The 16,234-nt window shown below is 34.4% G+C and overlaps 1 protein-coding gene across 2 annotated transcripts; it reads left to right on the top strand.

Moving 5' to 3' along the window:
- The first annotated feature begins 5,947 nt into the window (after positions 1 to 5,947).
- LOC7458050 (diamine oxidase [copper-containing] 1, peroxisomal) lies at positions 5,948 to 13,582 on the top strand. Of its 2 annotated transcripts, none has more exons than XM_052446007.1 (12): positions 5,948 to 6,426; positions 8,335 to 8,447; positions 8,544 to 8,849; positions 9,425 to 9,537; positions 9,631 to 9,961; positions 10,047 to 10,262; positions 10,349 to 10,587; positions 10,896 to 11,079; positions 11,533 to 11,673; positions 12,023 to 12,291; positions 12,639 to 12,720; positions 13,121 to 13,582. In XM_052446007.1, the coding sequence occupies exons 1-12, from the start codon at positions 6,240 to 6,242 to the stop codon at positions 13,253 to 13,255; spliced, it is 2,316 nt and encodes a 771-aa protein (XP_052301967.1). In that variant the 5' UTR covers positions 5,948 to 6,239; the 3' UTR covers positions 13,256 to 13,582. The 2 variants fall into 2 exon arrangements, with proteins under 2 accessions (XP_052301967.1, XP_052301966.1); XM_052446006.1 differs by having other exon boundaries at positions 5,950 to 6,435.
- Positions 13,583 to 16,234: the final 2,652 nt, after the last annotated feature.

The raw sequence follows: 16,234 nt of genomic DNA, 5'->3' as shown, positions 1-16,234 counted from the left end.
ATTATAATTACAATAAATCTAAATCATATGGAGAAAGCGTTGTAGTTTTTTCTCACAAAACACTATGGATTGCTACAGTATTTCTCTAAATGGTTTTTTATTTTATTTTATTGGGGAAAACACTATAGTTTTCCTCAGAAAACATTGTCAATTGCTACAATATTTTTCCTTATGGGTTTGTTTCCTTCCAAAATTATCTTTGTTGGTTTTTTTTTTTAATATTAAGTTGGTAGAGAATTTAGCTTTGTAATTTTTTTTTGCTTTTTATTAACAGAAAAGCTAAATCATGTGACGAAAGTACTGTATCTTTCTTCCTAAAACACAATGGATTGCTACAAATCATTTTGTTCAGTTTCTAGGTTTTGATCACCAACACAACTTTTTTTTTTATCATGAAATATTGGCTCCATCATACCTTTAATTTTTATTACTTATATAACACTGGTTCATAATTATAACACTATTAAATATATTTATTTTATAAACTCGCTCCACACTCCGGCATGCATCTCGTTTCTTTTTTAATTCATAGAAGGGGTATTACTGTGGATACTGGCTCTCTATGCTTTCCTTAAATGAAATAATGGTTATCAATACGTGGACAGCCAAGACCATCCCACGTGGAACATATCCCATTCCTTTTTTGTCTTGTTCATATATCATGGATGTAAGCCTAAAACATATGCCGACACGTATTTGATTAAAAAACAAATATTGAGGAAGAATTTTTAAAGAGGCTATTTAGACATAACTAGGTGGAACATATCCCGTTCATCCTCCTGTTGAGCAAATAAGAACTAAAATATATAACAGTTCACGCAATAATTTAATAAATGAAGTGTTGATCAACATCATTATAGTTTAATTTACTATTTGTTTTTTTGTTCTTGTTCTTATGATGAGTTCATTCCTAGTCAGCAGCCCCATCCCCTCCTCCTCCATGCAAGAAAAAAATAAGAGAACAATGAGCTGTTAACGATACAAGACAAGGAAGAAGGTTTGCTAAATTCCCAAAAAATGATTCATATCCTTCTCCTTCATAATCAAAACTCCAAGTCGATCCCCTTCTCTAGATTTCCCATTGGAGACCTTTTGAAATAGTTTGTCTCCCTTTAGGCTAGCGAAGAGACAGCTGAAGACATGCTTTGACTCGAGGTTGGAGAGCATATATATCCATTACTGATACTAACGAGGACTAGCTAACTTAGCATGTTTTCTTTTGTTAATTAATTCTTAATGGTGGATGAAATCAGTCTTCTAGTGCAATAATATGTAGTTAGTTATTGACTAAGTAATGATATTTTATCTTAATGGAGGTGGGTGGGGAAGGTGATTCGACTTTTTATTAAAAAGCAGAAGCATCGATTCAAAGTGGATATCCATTGGCTTCCACCATCAAGCTTCAAAAAACGACCCTCCCTCCTCCAATATGCTTCAGTGATAGGCTGATAGGACGAAGGGAAGATCATTTGGGAGATATTGCTTTGATTTTGCCCAAGTAAACGAATTAATAATCATGTTTGACATTCTCCTGAACCTCCATTGGTAATGTCTTTTCAGCTTTGATAATTAAGTTCATAGCTAGTGGATCAGAGCATCTTCGTCTGTGTAATACTTTTGAGAGTTGATGCGTCTTTTCAAGCATGCGACAAGATTATGATCCATTGAATCTTTATTTAGATTCCAATCTTTCGTAATTGGTATAAATTTGTATGGATCAAGATGTCTCCATGCTGCTGATTGAAAGTGGATACAGTACTACCGCAAAAGGTTTTACCAGCAGAGAAGTTGTTTCAACGCGAGTGTTTCTCTTTTTATTTTTTTACTGGTTTTTTTAGAACAGCACTCATTAACGTAGCATAGAGGTTGATGATTGATCTTTCGGTGTTGAAAAAAAAACAAAAGAGCTAATGATTTCTTACGTTTCTAGTTTTTACTACCAAGACGTTGATAGTCGGGCTTTGGGTTAATTATATATAAGTTAATTAACGAAATTACAATTAAATAATGATATTTTCACTCTATCTTAGACTTAATTATAAACTAGTCTTTATAATTTATCTACATTTATTAATTACTTTTTTTTTTTAAGAGAAATAATGTAGTAAGATAAACTTAGATTTAACGGGCCAAAAAAATCCTTCAAAAACCATTTTTTTTTAGCTCAGCTAAGAAAATGACCCAATTTTTTTTGGGCTCAGCTTAAAAAAAGAGTCCAGACATTTTAGCTTTAGTCCTTTCTTTTTACAAAGAGACTCATGAGCTATAAATAGATCATAAATTCTTCAACCAGAAATATTTAGAATTTTTATTTATTATTGTATATTTATTTCTAGAGTATCTTTTTATAATATTATTGTTTTTTTCTAAAAAAATTACTAATTTAATTATTAGAGAGTATCTAAATTTATCAAAAATGATCTTTTGCAGGTACGAGGAACCGACCTCCGGCATCTTGTTAAAAAAAAAAAATTTATAAGAACTAAGAAATTAATCATTTATTCCAAACGTAAACATTGGCTGAAGCTATTTGAATTTTTTAGTATATAGTACCCAATGTTTTCTACGTGTTGATGAGTTAGCCACTCTGTCTTTTTCCTTGTTAATGAAGGTATGAGCTGTACATAACAGTTTTTTATTTTAAAATGCTTTTCTATGTGTGTAAACCTCAATCTAACAAAAAATAATAATTATAATCCTTGTTTAGTTTTTATAATTAACATGGTTGATTGTAATTAGAATATTGGGATTTTATTTCCTTTTTAACTCAATTTAACACGGAAAAAAGAATGATAAATACTAATAAATCCTAAATTCTTATTACTGACTGCCTCCCAGGTAGTTTATTATATAATTTGGCACACGATGACTTGTTTAATCACGGGGCATGCTGTCTAGTCATCACAGAGCAACATGCACCGACATCAGTCATGTGCACGGGGAGGAATGTTTTTCAGCTTTTTACCTTCTTTATTATTTCTCTGGTTTTTAAAATATATGCCATGATATTGATGTACAGTACTGTCAAGACATGTGACCTGTTCTTGATTCCCATTATAAAATAAAACAAATTAAAAAAATTATGCTACTTTATTATTTTTTTATTATTAACATGGATGTTCGGGTCAACTTACACGTATCTCGACTAACCGTCCTGTGACCATCATATTAGTAATCACAGGGGTCGAACCTGAGACCATAAGGAGAGCAAATCCCTTAATCCTAAATTCTTATCACTGAGCCATTTATTACATTATATATAAAAAGAAGAGTATATATGTACTCATAATTAAAAATGTTTCGAGTTTTTTTCTAAAAATTAAAAAGGCACATAAAACATCCCGAAGAAGAAAGAAGAAGATTACTAATTCTCTCATTTTCTCTCTCAGAATATTTTTTCTTCTTTAGTTTTTCATCGACAACAACGTTAGTTCTTTGTTTTTTATTTTTGTCTTTTAGATTGTCAATTCTATTTTATTCAAGCTAGAATGGCAGATATGCTTCATACCATTTAAAAAAATAAAACAAATTTCATCTTATTTAAGATCTCGAATCATTCCACATTTTTTATTTAAATTTTAATCGAGATATTCCGAGTTTATTTCGTCTGTTTTGTTTGCCTTGGCTTAGCTTCTGCAACTGAGATTCAAGTTGCTCTGCCGTCCAATTCCTGCACCAAACAAACTTCAGTGAGTGAAAATTAATTTGTAGCTAAATAGACTTTAAAGTGCATTAGGAAAATAACTAACAGAACTTCATGTATTATTATATTTTTAAATATAAATGTTGTTTCTGTATCTATAATATCTAATCTAATTAACTTTTATTCTTATTAGTTGCATGGTGGGAGTAATATGACAATTCAAGTTCTTAGTCGATGCTGTAGTGCAACTGGGAATTAGAAAAATCAGAGTATATTTGAATTCATCCATTCTAAAAGACAAAATAGGTTAGAGCATAAGAGACTAGGTGATGATTTGGTCTTTGTTTGTTACAATACGAGGATTCAACAAAGGTAAAATATTAATATTATTATATTAATAATAATATTAAAAATTATTATTATAATTTTCATTAACAATAGTATTATTTTTTTAAAATTAAATTTATCACTAATATATATGATTTATATTCATGTTTTTTTTTCGTACTTTATAGGAATTTGAGCAAAATAAGAGATACTTTAGATTTCATCAGCCTTGATAACATAGACTTATTGAATTAGTGAATTTATGAAGAACCTATCCTTCTTGATGGAGAATATTTAAATTAAAAAAATTATTAAGACACCTTTGTTTACTTTAATAGATTTATTTTGATGGCGATGATTAACTTAATGGAAATATTGACCATCTATTGTAATGTCTAGTTGATGACTTTTCTTACATACTACAAGAAGACCAAGATCGTTATTTCTATGTTAATAATGGAGGTGATGTTTGATTTATATTTATTTTATATTAAAACATTTTACTTTCTCAATATTTTGGTATTTTTTTTTGGTGTTGGATTACTTGAAGTTATAGTTCTCTTTAGTCTTGACTCTTGGCTAGCTAAGAATGTTTTGAATTTTAAAATTATACTTAGATGCTTGACATTGTGTTTGTATTGTATAATTTGAAGTTAATTTATCTTTAGATTTGAATTGAAATTATGTATATTGAATTAATATTTATATATACAATACATGACCTTGGAATGGAACAACAAAATGCTTCGAAACTAAAATTTATCATTCCAATAAGAAAAATAAAAGGTCGCTTAGAACGAATTTCACAACCTTGGTTTTTGGAGTGCTATATTATGTCATTAAAATACAAGTCTTTTACCATTATGACACAATTTAGGAAAATAACACAAGTTGAAAAGGCATTTGGAAAAGAAAGAATGGGTCATTAAGAACATACTGAGGCTTTATTTTTGACACACTTAATATAATTAAAAAGATCTCGACAAGACGATTCTAACTATACCTTGAAAGATCACTAAATTAACCCTAAACAAAACCTTTAAACTATCTTAACCCCACATTAACCACGTAATATTTTCTTGAATTGACTTCAATTGAAGATGTAAGGTCAATCCCATTTTTTCCAAACAATGATGTGATCTATCTTGGACACGAAAAGAAAATCTCTAACAATAGAAAGGGGAGAGAGGAGAGTCCAAGAAACACTAGCAGCTAGCATCGTCTTTCCTCAAATCGCTTAAATATATTTCCAATTAATTAAGAAATAACAAGATACTTATCACTTCAATCCCCAAAAACAGATAATTGTTGCTTCTTGTCACATCAATTTTAACATTACTCAGAATAGGAATCATTATTATTAAAGTTAGCACTTGGGAGTCTTGGGGCTATTCTGAAGAACACACAAACTCACCGGATAGTCTTGCTTTCTAGTCATGAAGAAGACTAGCTTGGCATTTTGTAAGCTTGGCATTTTGGAAAGGGCAAAGCAGGCGAACAATTTCGAAATTGCAAGAAAAGAAAAGGATCAAGTGGGAGAGAAGGGTTACTTTTTTTTTTTTTGTGTTTTAAAAATGTTTTTTTTATTTGCTTTAAAATATTTTTTTTTATGGTTTTAGATTATTGTTTTGATTTGTTGATATCAAAAGAAAATTTTAAAAATAAATAAAATAGTTATTTTAATATATTTTTAAATAAAAAACATTTTAAAAAATAATCACTGTGTCATACCGAACAGGATATTGATAAAGGAAATCCCCATTGGCCTTATCAAGCTAATAAAAAAGAAAAATTATTGTTGGACCCTAATATATGTACATTAGCACAAGCAGACCCCCCTATCAAAACCTACTTATCTTGATAAGTCCCCCTAAATTTCCATTTTACAAAAAAACAAAACAAAGCAAAATACCTTATTATCCTCTTCAAAATTTCACATCTCTCTCTATGCAGGTGGTACACCACCACCTTCCCCTCTGTGTATAAAAACTGCAACACAGCACACCTCTCTCTCTCTATCACTCCCCCACTCCTCTTGCCCTCCAGATCACACTCTTCTTTGCTTCTCTCTCTTCACATTTCTCTCTACGAGCACCACACCTTTCTTTCTTCCCTTATTTCTATAATAAATAAGAGGAATTCCTGTATTTGCTGTCTTTGAAGATCAGAGGGTGGTAAAGAAGAAGAAGAAGAAAAGGGAGTGTTGTATGTCAGTAAATTGTAAAGAGATTTATCTTTGTGGGATTGGTGAGCTTGTGAATCCTTTGCAATGGCCTCAACTTCGAAAAAGACGACGCCTTCTCCTCCTTGTTGTGACTCTACTACTCCCGCTCCTCCTCCCATTCGCCGTGACGCCACCTCCTCCTCCTCTTTGGTTCCGCAAGATTGGACGGTTCCCTCCGCTGATCGCCGCCCCGTTGTCGATTCTCTTCCAGAACCTTCCAAAACAGCCTCCGGTACTAAAAGTATTTCCTCTCTCTACCTTTCCTTGATCATTCCTTGCTTTATAATTATTTATCTCTGATAAATCGACTCTTGATATGTTTTGTTTCAATATCCGAATGCCTCGCCTCCATTGTCTTTGATCATCACCGGGATCATCGTGATGTTTTTATAAAATCTGCTGAATATACTGTAAACTTATATATATTTATTTTCTTGGTATTGGAGAGTTAAAGATGGCGCATGCTTCTCGATAATCAAGAGCAAATTAAATATGATTTATTGAGATAAAATTGATTGTAATCAGATTGAGACATTTCTATCTCATCCTGGGTCACTGGATTAATTATACATTTATTTGAAATTGGATTTTAATTCCTTTTAATTAAGAATATAGACAAAAGCTAAACACATTTATTACCTTCCTTTGTTTATTCAATTTCATGATAAATGTCTATATATATTATCATTAATTGAATTCTTACATTAAAATTCTTCTCTAATATGTCTACCTTAGCAAACAAACTCTTATTCCCACCAAAACAAAAGCATCCTCGATTGGAAAAAAGAAGAAGAAAAGGAAAAACCAAAAAAATCAACCTTTTCTACTTAGATTTATTAACATCTATCGAACTGTATGCTTCTAAATAAATATGAGTGTAAGCTCACTTTTTATCATCTTTCTATGATTTTCACTCCTAAAAAAGAAAAGCATGTGTGTGAGATTGTTTTAATAATTTTACAATAGTCAAACATGTTAAATGATCTTTGTTCCATTTCATTAAAAAGTTCGAGCTTAATTACAAAATTTATAAATGCTTATTAACAAAAAAAAAAAACAATTTCTTTTCCTTTGTTTTAAGATGAATCTTCACTGCAAAAATTGTTCTATAAAATATCCAAAAGAAAAAAATTATTATTCTTTAAATGAAATTTAGCACATGCATATCTCCATGTGGATTACTCAAGTTTTGAAAAAATAATTTGAAGATGCCCTATCCCTTACCTTTGTATGAGTTGAAAAACATTCTGTGAAGTGAAAATTATTGTTAATTGATTGAGATCATCAGAGTATTGGTAATAGTGAGTTCAGCCAAAGAATATATATAGCATCAAGATTCAAATGAAAACAAATAAAGTATAAGAGATACAAGAAAATTCTTCACTAGAAATTTAATATTAAAGATAATTAAAGATTGAAGAAATTAAACTCACTAGGTTTAAAGAGATTATCTAATTAATTAATCTTTGTTATACTCTTATTTTATTTATTTTTATATCTTTTAATGCTATCCATGCAACTGACTAAAAGAAGGTCATTTACTGATAATTAAAATGTAGAACTGTACTTTGACATATGTTAAATCAAAAATTAAAAAATCATGTCAAAATTCATCAATTTTGTTAAATGATTTATTGAATAATAATTATAAGATTAGTGCAAACGGTACAATTACCTCACAAGTTATCTAATCCTTTTATATTTTCGCTTTTTAACTAGCATTAAAAATATGGGAAGGAAAACAAATGAATATTACTTCACAGCCAAAGGAGGATAACAATGTGCTCACTTTGATGGGGAGAAAAAATTAAATAGTCACCCATTGAAAATTTAGAAGAGAATAATTTATAGTCAATGTGTCGATGAGGGTATGTAGCTCAATGATGAAGCTGTCTTACATGGCACAGAATGAATACCCTCTACTGCCCCATCTTGGTGACTCACGACACGCCCTTGCTTTATTTCATGATTATTAACCAGGATAATGCCCTATTTGTTCTGATGTGATATAAAAAATCATTGACTTTCTTGGATTCTGTTTTGCGGTTCAATGTTCTCTCCGGCAGCAGCTTTTCAACTGATGATGCTGCAGTGTATATTTTGTTTGGCTGGTTGATGGTCTTTGTTGTATTATGTTCAGCTGTTATCCCAGTCATGTTAAGGGCTCAGACCAGCCATCCTTTGGATCCTTTGTCTGCTGCCGAAATCTCTGTTGCAGTGGCAACTGTTAGGGCTGCTGGAGCCACTCCTGAGGTTATTACATATGCTATTTCTCTTTTTCCTAAATTCTCTTGTAAAATGATATGATAGTTGCTGAAATAGTAAGCTAATTTGTGTTTTCGGTTTCAGCTTAGAGATAGCATGCGTTTCGTTGAGGTGGTTCTGTTTGAACCGGATAAGCATGTTGTTGCACTGGCAGATGCATATTTCTTTCCTCCTTTCCAACCATCATTGCTTCCCAGATCAAAAGGTGGACCTATAATTCCTACAAAGTTGCCTCCAAGAAGGGCTAGACTTGTTGTTTACAACAAACGGTCAAATGAGACAAGCTTATGGATTGTGGAGCTCTCTGAAGTACATGCAGCGACTCGAGGTGGACATCATAGGGGAAAAGTGATTTCATCTCAAGTTGTTCCAGATGTTCAGCCTCCAATGGTTTGTCATTTTTCGCTGGCATTTATTCTTACTTCTTCCACTCTTCATGTTCATTCGGTCTTTGAGTTGCACTAATGAGGAAAGTAAATATTTACAACTACTGTTTATTTAATTGGGATTTATCCCAGTTAGTAATCATAAAAAAGTTAAGAAACTAGAATTCTAGATGCTATACTTGTCAATGATGAGTCTTGTAGCAACCATGTGCCTAAATTTTAACCACACACTTTTCCAATTGAGGGAACCTGTCATGTTCCAATATCTTGTAACCATAGATAGCAAGTAATTTCAGAAATCTCTAATTCATGGCTTCATCAACTTATTATCAAAGAAATTATTCTTTGTTTGATTTTGTTTGTTATAAGCTATTTTGTTTTAGTAAACGTCATATTTAATGGCCCATTAGCCTGGTCTGAAGATGAAACCTGTTTTCTTAGCTGATAAGTGCATTATTAATTTTGTAACTTTTAGAAGCTGGTATATTTGAAATGACTTATTAGTATTTGATAGATGAGCTGTATTTGCTCACTCATTTATGTTGTTACTTTGTTTAAATATTCTATCTGTAAGTTCAGGATGCTGTTGAATATGCTGAATGTGAAGCTGTTGTCAAAGACTTTCCTCCATTTAGAGAGGCAATGAAAAAAAGAGGTATTGAAGACATGGACCTTCTGATGGTTGATGCCTGGTATGCTAATTTCTTTCCTCACATTAGCGGCTGGGAAGTTGCAATAGGATGGTGTGAAGTTATTGATATTTCATGTACATATTTATGCCGCAGGTGTGTTGGTTACCACAGTGATGCTGATGCTCCAAGCAGAAGACTTGCCAAACCACTTATATTTTGTAGAACTGAGAGTGACTGTCCAATGGAAAATGGTTATGCACGTCCAGTTGAGGGCATCCATGTACTTGTTGATATGCAAAACATGAGGGTCATTGAATTTGAAGACCGTAAACTTGTTCCCTTACCTCCAGCTGATCCATTGAGGAACTATACTCCTGGTGAAACAAGAGGTGGTGTTGATCGAAGTGATGTGAAACCTTTACAAATTATCCAGCCTGAAGGTCCAAGCTTTCGTGCTAATGGACACTATGTAGAATGGCAGAAGGTACATGACGACTTGTTAAATTTATCTGTTATCAAGTTCAGAAAATTATGATGAAGAACCTGATTCTATTCTTGCTGGTTGACAGTGGAATTTTCGCATTGGATTCACTCCTAGGGAGGGCTTGGTTATACATTCAGTTGCCTATGTTGATGGTAGTAGAGGGAGACGACCTATAGCCCACAGGTTAAGCTTTGTAGAGATGGTAGTTCCTTATGGAGATCCAAATGAGCCACATTACCGAAAGAATGCATTTGATGCAGGGGAAGATGGCCTTGGTAAAAATGCACATTCCCTAAAAAAGGTTTGTTAACTACTTTACCTAGTCTGCTACAAATTAAATTATATATTTTTTGGTAGATTTGATAATAATAAAAACTACCATTGCAGGGCTGTGATTGTTTGGGCTTTATTAAATACTTTGATGCACACTTTACAAACTTCACTGGAGGTATTGAAACAATTGAAAATTGTGTATGTTTGCATGAAGAGGATCATGGAATTCTATGGAAGCATCAGGATTGGAGGACAGGTTTAGCAGAAGTGCGAAGGTCTAGGCGGCTGACGGTGTCCTTTATTTGCACTGTTGCTAATTATGAATATGGATTTTTCTGGCACTTCTATCAGGAAAGTTATATCCTATACTATTTGTGTTCCATCCATACACATCTATGCTAATTTAGATGTTGCCCTTGTGAACTATGAGAAGGTGCCAGTCGCAATATGCATAATTTTACAGCGTCTACACTACTTTATGGACCAATGACAGTATAATGTATGAACTTTCTGGAATACTTTTTCTTCTTTTCTATTACGTAGCTGCACCTATTCTCCAAATGTTGATTTAAGCGAAGTGATAGATTGTGTTTTGTGTAGTCGTTGGTTGTACTGTTCACTCTTGAGAATGAAAATGACATGTAAGTTTGTTGTTACAGGATGGAAAAATCGAAGCTGAAGTTAAGCTTACGGGAATCCTTAGCTTAGGAGCATTACAACCTGGGGAGACTCGAAAATATGGTACTACCATTGCCCCAGGTCTTTATGCACCAGTTCATCAGCACTTTTTTGTTGCTCGTATGGACATGGCTGTTGATTGCAGACCAGGTGAAGCTTTCAATCAGGTACTCTACATTGAATTTATGAGCTCCTATTTCAAGTTTTAAAGTGCTCAGGTCGTGCAATGCCTGCTAGTCAAGTTCGAGTGTGTGTTTGTGTTAAAAGAGGGAGGGTTCTATTAGAGAACAAAATTGGGAGTTACTTTTGGAGAGTTTCTGAATTTTTTAAAGTAGTTAGAAGATTCAAAAAGGCATGACATTTCTGCAAATGAATACAATGCCTCATTAATACCAACGCTTCTGTAGTCAACCATCAAGATTTCTCAGCCACCATGAGATGATGCACCTCATTGCAAGCTGCATCCGTAGTCTTTGTTTCATAATTCCTCAGTTCTGAATTGTTAATAAAAGTTCGATGTATGTTTCTGGAAAGGTTTGCTTTTTAAAAATTACAATATACCCTTGTTTTTATATGTATATAACAGATGGCTCTATTTATTTATTTTTTCATTTGTGCAGGTTGTGGAGGTAAATGTTGAAGTTGAGAAACCTGGGGAGAAAAATGTCCACAATAATGCATTTTATGCCAAAGAGACGCTGCTCCGATCAGAATTGGAAGCAATGCGTGCTTGCAATCCACAAACAGCTCGCCATTGGATTGTAAGTCATTCTTTCCCCTGTTGTAGATGCTCTTCATGAGTCATTGTTAAGGACTGATACAAGTGCTTCTTCCCTTGAAATGCTTCATGTTGGATGTATTTATTCTGGCATATTGTTTGCTTCACTGCATTACTGTATCTATGGGATATTACTGGGAGCCAAGACTCCTGGTTTTAATTATATGAAATGGCTAATGGGGCCTAGGTGCTAGTACTGAAAAAAGAAAAGCTTTTGTTCACGTGACACTGTGAGTCTGTCACCCAGAGTAGAAATTTTATAATTTATGCTGATACGTACTTGCCTTTAGAAAAATCTCATAGTTAACCATTTCATGCTATTTATTCTTCAGGTTAGAAACACTAGAACAGTAAACAGAACTGGACAATTAACAGGCTACAAGCTAGTACCTGGTTCCAATTGTTTGCCATTGGCTGGTTCAGAGGCTAAGTTTTTGAGGCGAGCTGCATTTTTAAATCACAATCTTTGGGTTACACCTTATACACATGGTGAGATGTTTCCTGGAGGAGAGTTCCCTAATCAAAATCCACGTGTTGATGAAGGACTGGCTACATGGGTTAAGCAGAATCGACCTTTAGAAGAAACTGATATAGTTCTTTGGTTAGTTGAAAATATCTTCTCTCAGTTTGTCTCTGAATCACTCCTTCGTTCATCTTCTTTTGGATTCATCATTTTATATTAGTCAGATGACGTAGTCTTTGACTTCATGCTATTTTTAAAAGACCAAGGTGGCAGACACTCGTTTGTGATGAATGTGCTGGACTAACCCACTAAAATGGTTTTCGTAACTTGACATATAGAGTATTCGTTCCATAATAACCATGAAAACATCAACAGCTTCATAATTTGTCATACCTCATATTGTTTGTAGATTTTTAATGCAACATTTACAAGCTAAGCGTCACAGAAACTCTTCCATGTGTCATATCTGATTCAGTTTACTACAGGTATGTGTTTGGGATCACACATGTTCCTCGGTTGGAAGATTGGCCGGTCATGCCAGTGGAGCGCTTAGGCTTTATGCTTATGGTAATTACTTTGCACATACAATCTCATTTCTTTCCTCAATGTCTTTGAAACTTCTCTGTTGGTGCTCATGAATATTGTCCTACACAATGAAGCAGAATGTTGCTAAATTTGTATAGAATTATTGCAAATGGCGGTGCAAGTGCTCAAAATATTGGTCAGCCCTTCTAAGAATTCAGTTCACTCTAATCAGATCATTCTCATGGATTTTCTTGATTGATCACGAGCATCATTTAAGATATTTGATGGCTATTCGAACAAGTAATGACTAGCATTAGATTAGATATCCAATCACTTTAGTGGTGAAAATCTTGGTCCTATACTGAACATGTTGGATTACATTATGATCTTCTTTGTGCATGTTCTATATTTCTCTGATTCTGCTGGTGTTTGTGGAATGCAGCCTCATGGGTTTTTCAACTGCTCTCCTGCTGTGGATGTTCCTCCCAGCACATGCGAATTGGATGCCAAAGACAATGATGTTAAAGACAATGGTGTAACGAAGCCACTTCAAAATGGGGTGCTAGCCAAGCTCTAAGCCAGTTACAAACTACTGTAGTCTCCACCAATCATCAAAAGCACAGAACCTCTGAATTTGATGTGTTTCGGGGAAGGAACTGCATGCAGCAAGTGCTAACCAACATGCTAGATCAAAGTTATTGTTTCTTGTACAACATAAACATCTGGATTGGGCTCTTGTGCTTTGATTTGACATTTTGTTGATCGTTGATGTGTTGTGGATTTGAATGCTTGATTAGTCTATCGATGTATAAAAAAAACCTTGTTTTTTGTTTTCGCTAGTAGCAGTTGTTTCTCTGTAACCATTACTAGTGTTGATACTACGGCAAGTTGTGTTGAAAATCAAGGAACGTGTGGATGTATGCTGTCAACTTTGCCACTGGATTTCTCATGTTGAGGTATAAAGTAGACCTAGCTACTTCTTATATGCTGGTTCTATTGGCACAACCCAGCATGCTGTAAACTCCCACAATTCATGCTACAGTAATAGGAGAGACGTTGAAGGATGATTGGTGTATCAATGGCAACAATCCAACATATTATGGTAGTTCAGCCAGCTAAAGAAAGAGACAAGATTGATGTATCAATGGCAACAACCCAGCATGCTATGGTAGTTCAACCAGCTAAGGAAATTTCAACGAATTGATTGAGCAAATCTTGGATTCAAAACAAGGACAGAGCATATCCTGGCAGAGCATATCTTGGAATATTAATACAGCTTTAATGTAATTACCATTCCTGGAAACCTTGGACTCATCCTGGCAGAGCATATCATGGAGATTTAATATCTTTACCTCTTCTTGTTTGTGTTTAAATAGAGGACGTGGTCCTCAGTATTTTGTATTGTGAAAAAACAAAAGTAAATAACAATTACTTCTTTAGCCGTGTTCACGCTTAGAGGAGCCTGACTTTCTCATCCCATTCTTCCTCCTGTTCTTCTTTTTTCTTCTTGGTATCAGAGCTATTGTGAACACAGCCTCCAAATAACCATGACTTCACTCTCACTCAACGTTGGAAATTTTATCACCCTTAAACTCAGTCCACAAACTATCCATTATGGTGTGAACAAGCCTTAGCCCTTGCAAAAAGCCAAGAATTGCTTGGTCACCTTACGAATGAGGATCCTGCCCCACCCAAATACAGCATACCAGATGCTGATGACACCTCAAATACAGAAACCTCTGCAACGAGATTAACCGAAGCATACATTGCATGGCGAAAAGCAGATCGTCTCCTTCGAGGATGGATAATTGGAACACTTTCTGAAGAAACACTTGGTCTCGTTGTGGGTTTAGAAACAACACATATTGTATGGGAAGCACTAAAAAATGCCTACGCAGAAGACTCTCAAGAACGAGAGTTCACACTTAGACAACAAGTCATATATCTACGGAAAGAAGATGACAAAACAATTGGGGAACACATTCGAACATTCAAAGGCCTATGTGATAGCCTTGCAGCAATTGGGAAACCGGTTCCAGACAAAGAAAATGTATTTTATCTCCTCACAAGCCTTGGTCCTCAATATGAAACTTTTACTACTACCATGCTCAAACCACCAAGACCATCATACACTGAGCTTGTCTCACAACTTCAAAGTCTTGATCAAAGACGCAACTGGTTCTCAACCCAAAACACTCCTGCACTCACCCCTCCAATGGCCTTCTACGGACAACAACAACCCCGATATCCACAATCTTCCATAAGATATCAAAGCCACAACAAACAACAATTCACTTCGACAAGAAGAGGATTTCAAGCACAACAACCAAAGGACCAAAACCATGGATACTCCCCTAGCCAATCAACACATACACAACACAGACGACCTCTCCCACCAGGACAGCGACGAATGACGTCTAATGAAAGAAACCTCTATCGTGAAGAAAAATGTCAATACTGTGGGATGGTAGGACATATTGCCAAAATATGTTGGTGGGTGCCCAAAAGACCAACACAACCAAATGACATACCACATGCATTGGCAGCACTTACCTTGGATAATACAATAGCTAAAACAGAGTGGATTTCAGACACAGGTGCCTCAAACCACATGACAGGAACACAAGGTATGTTAACTAATCTTCGAAATTATTCAGGATCTGATTCAGTTCTTATAGGCGATGGCTCTGCTCTGCCAATAATTGGTATCGGAGACTCAAACATTAAGCAAAAAAATAAAGTCTTACCTCTTCCTGATGTCTTGTTGGTCCCTCATTTGAAAAAAAATCTGCTCTCAGTAAGTCAACTAACAACTCAGCTTCCAGTTAATTGTGAATTCACTAATGTTGATTTTTGTGTTAAGAAACGACAATCAGGACAACCAGTGATCAAAGGGAGACGCAAGGGTGATCTCTACGTCCTTCCCATTTCACCGGAGCTTTATTTCTCTCATCGTTTCAAATCCGGCACCACAGATATTTGGCATCAACGATTAGGACATGCTCAGTCTTTTGCTTTACATTTCTTAAAAAATAAAGGGTTAATTGACGTTGTTGGCAGAATAAAATCAGACCATATTTGTGATAGCTGCCAATTAGGAAAGCTTAGTAGATTACCTTTCTCTAATTCTAAACATTTAAGCTCTAGTATTTTTGAAAAAATTCATTGTGATTTATGGGGACCTGCCCCTATTTTATCTATTGGTAAATTCAGATATTATGCATGTTTAGTTGATGATTTTTCTAAATATACTTGGATCATTCCCTTACAACATAAATCTGACTTTATAAATGCTTATTTAGCCTTTGAACAATATGTCGACAGACAATTCAACAAAAAGATCAAGGTTTTTCACTCAGATGGAGGAGGAGAGTTCATAAACTCCAAATTATCATCACACTTCCTCTCTGCCGGAATAATACATCAGGTATCATGTCCGTACACTCCAGAACAAACAGGTACAGTTGAACGGAGACATAGGATAATACGAGAACTCGGAATGACCATGTTATTTCATAGTGGTGCTCCACTGTTTCTATGGGTAGAAGCTTTTTCC

The sequence above is a fragment of the Populus trichocarpa genome, chromosome 12, assembly GCF_000002775.5.
Source record: "Populus trichocarpa isolate Nisqually-1 chromosome 12, P.trichocarpa_v4.1, whole genome shotgun sequence".
In the NCBI taxonomy this organism is placed as follows: Eukaryota; Viridiplantae; Streptophyta; class Magnoliopsida; order Malpighiales; family Salicaceae; genus Populus; species Populus trichocarpa.
This window is presented reverse-complemented; position numbering and strand designations above follow the sequence as displayed.

Excerpts from the sequence above, each read along its gene's own strand:
- LOC7458050 (XM_052446006.1), top strand. The coding sequence starts at position 6,240 with ATGGCCTCAACTTCGAAAAAGACGACGCCTTCTCCTCCTTGTTGTGAC. Across the intron at positions 8,850-9,424 it reads CAGATGTTCAGCCTCCAATG|GATGCTGTTGAATATGCTGA; the intron begins GTTTGTCATTTT and ends CTGTAAGTTCAG. Across the intron at positions 12,721-13,120 it reads GCTTAGGCTTTATGCTTATG|CCTCATGGGTTTTTCAACTG; the intron begins GTAATTACTTTG and ends TGTGGAATGCAG.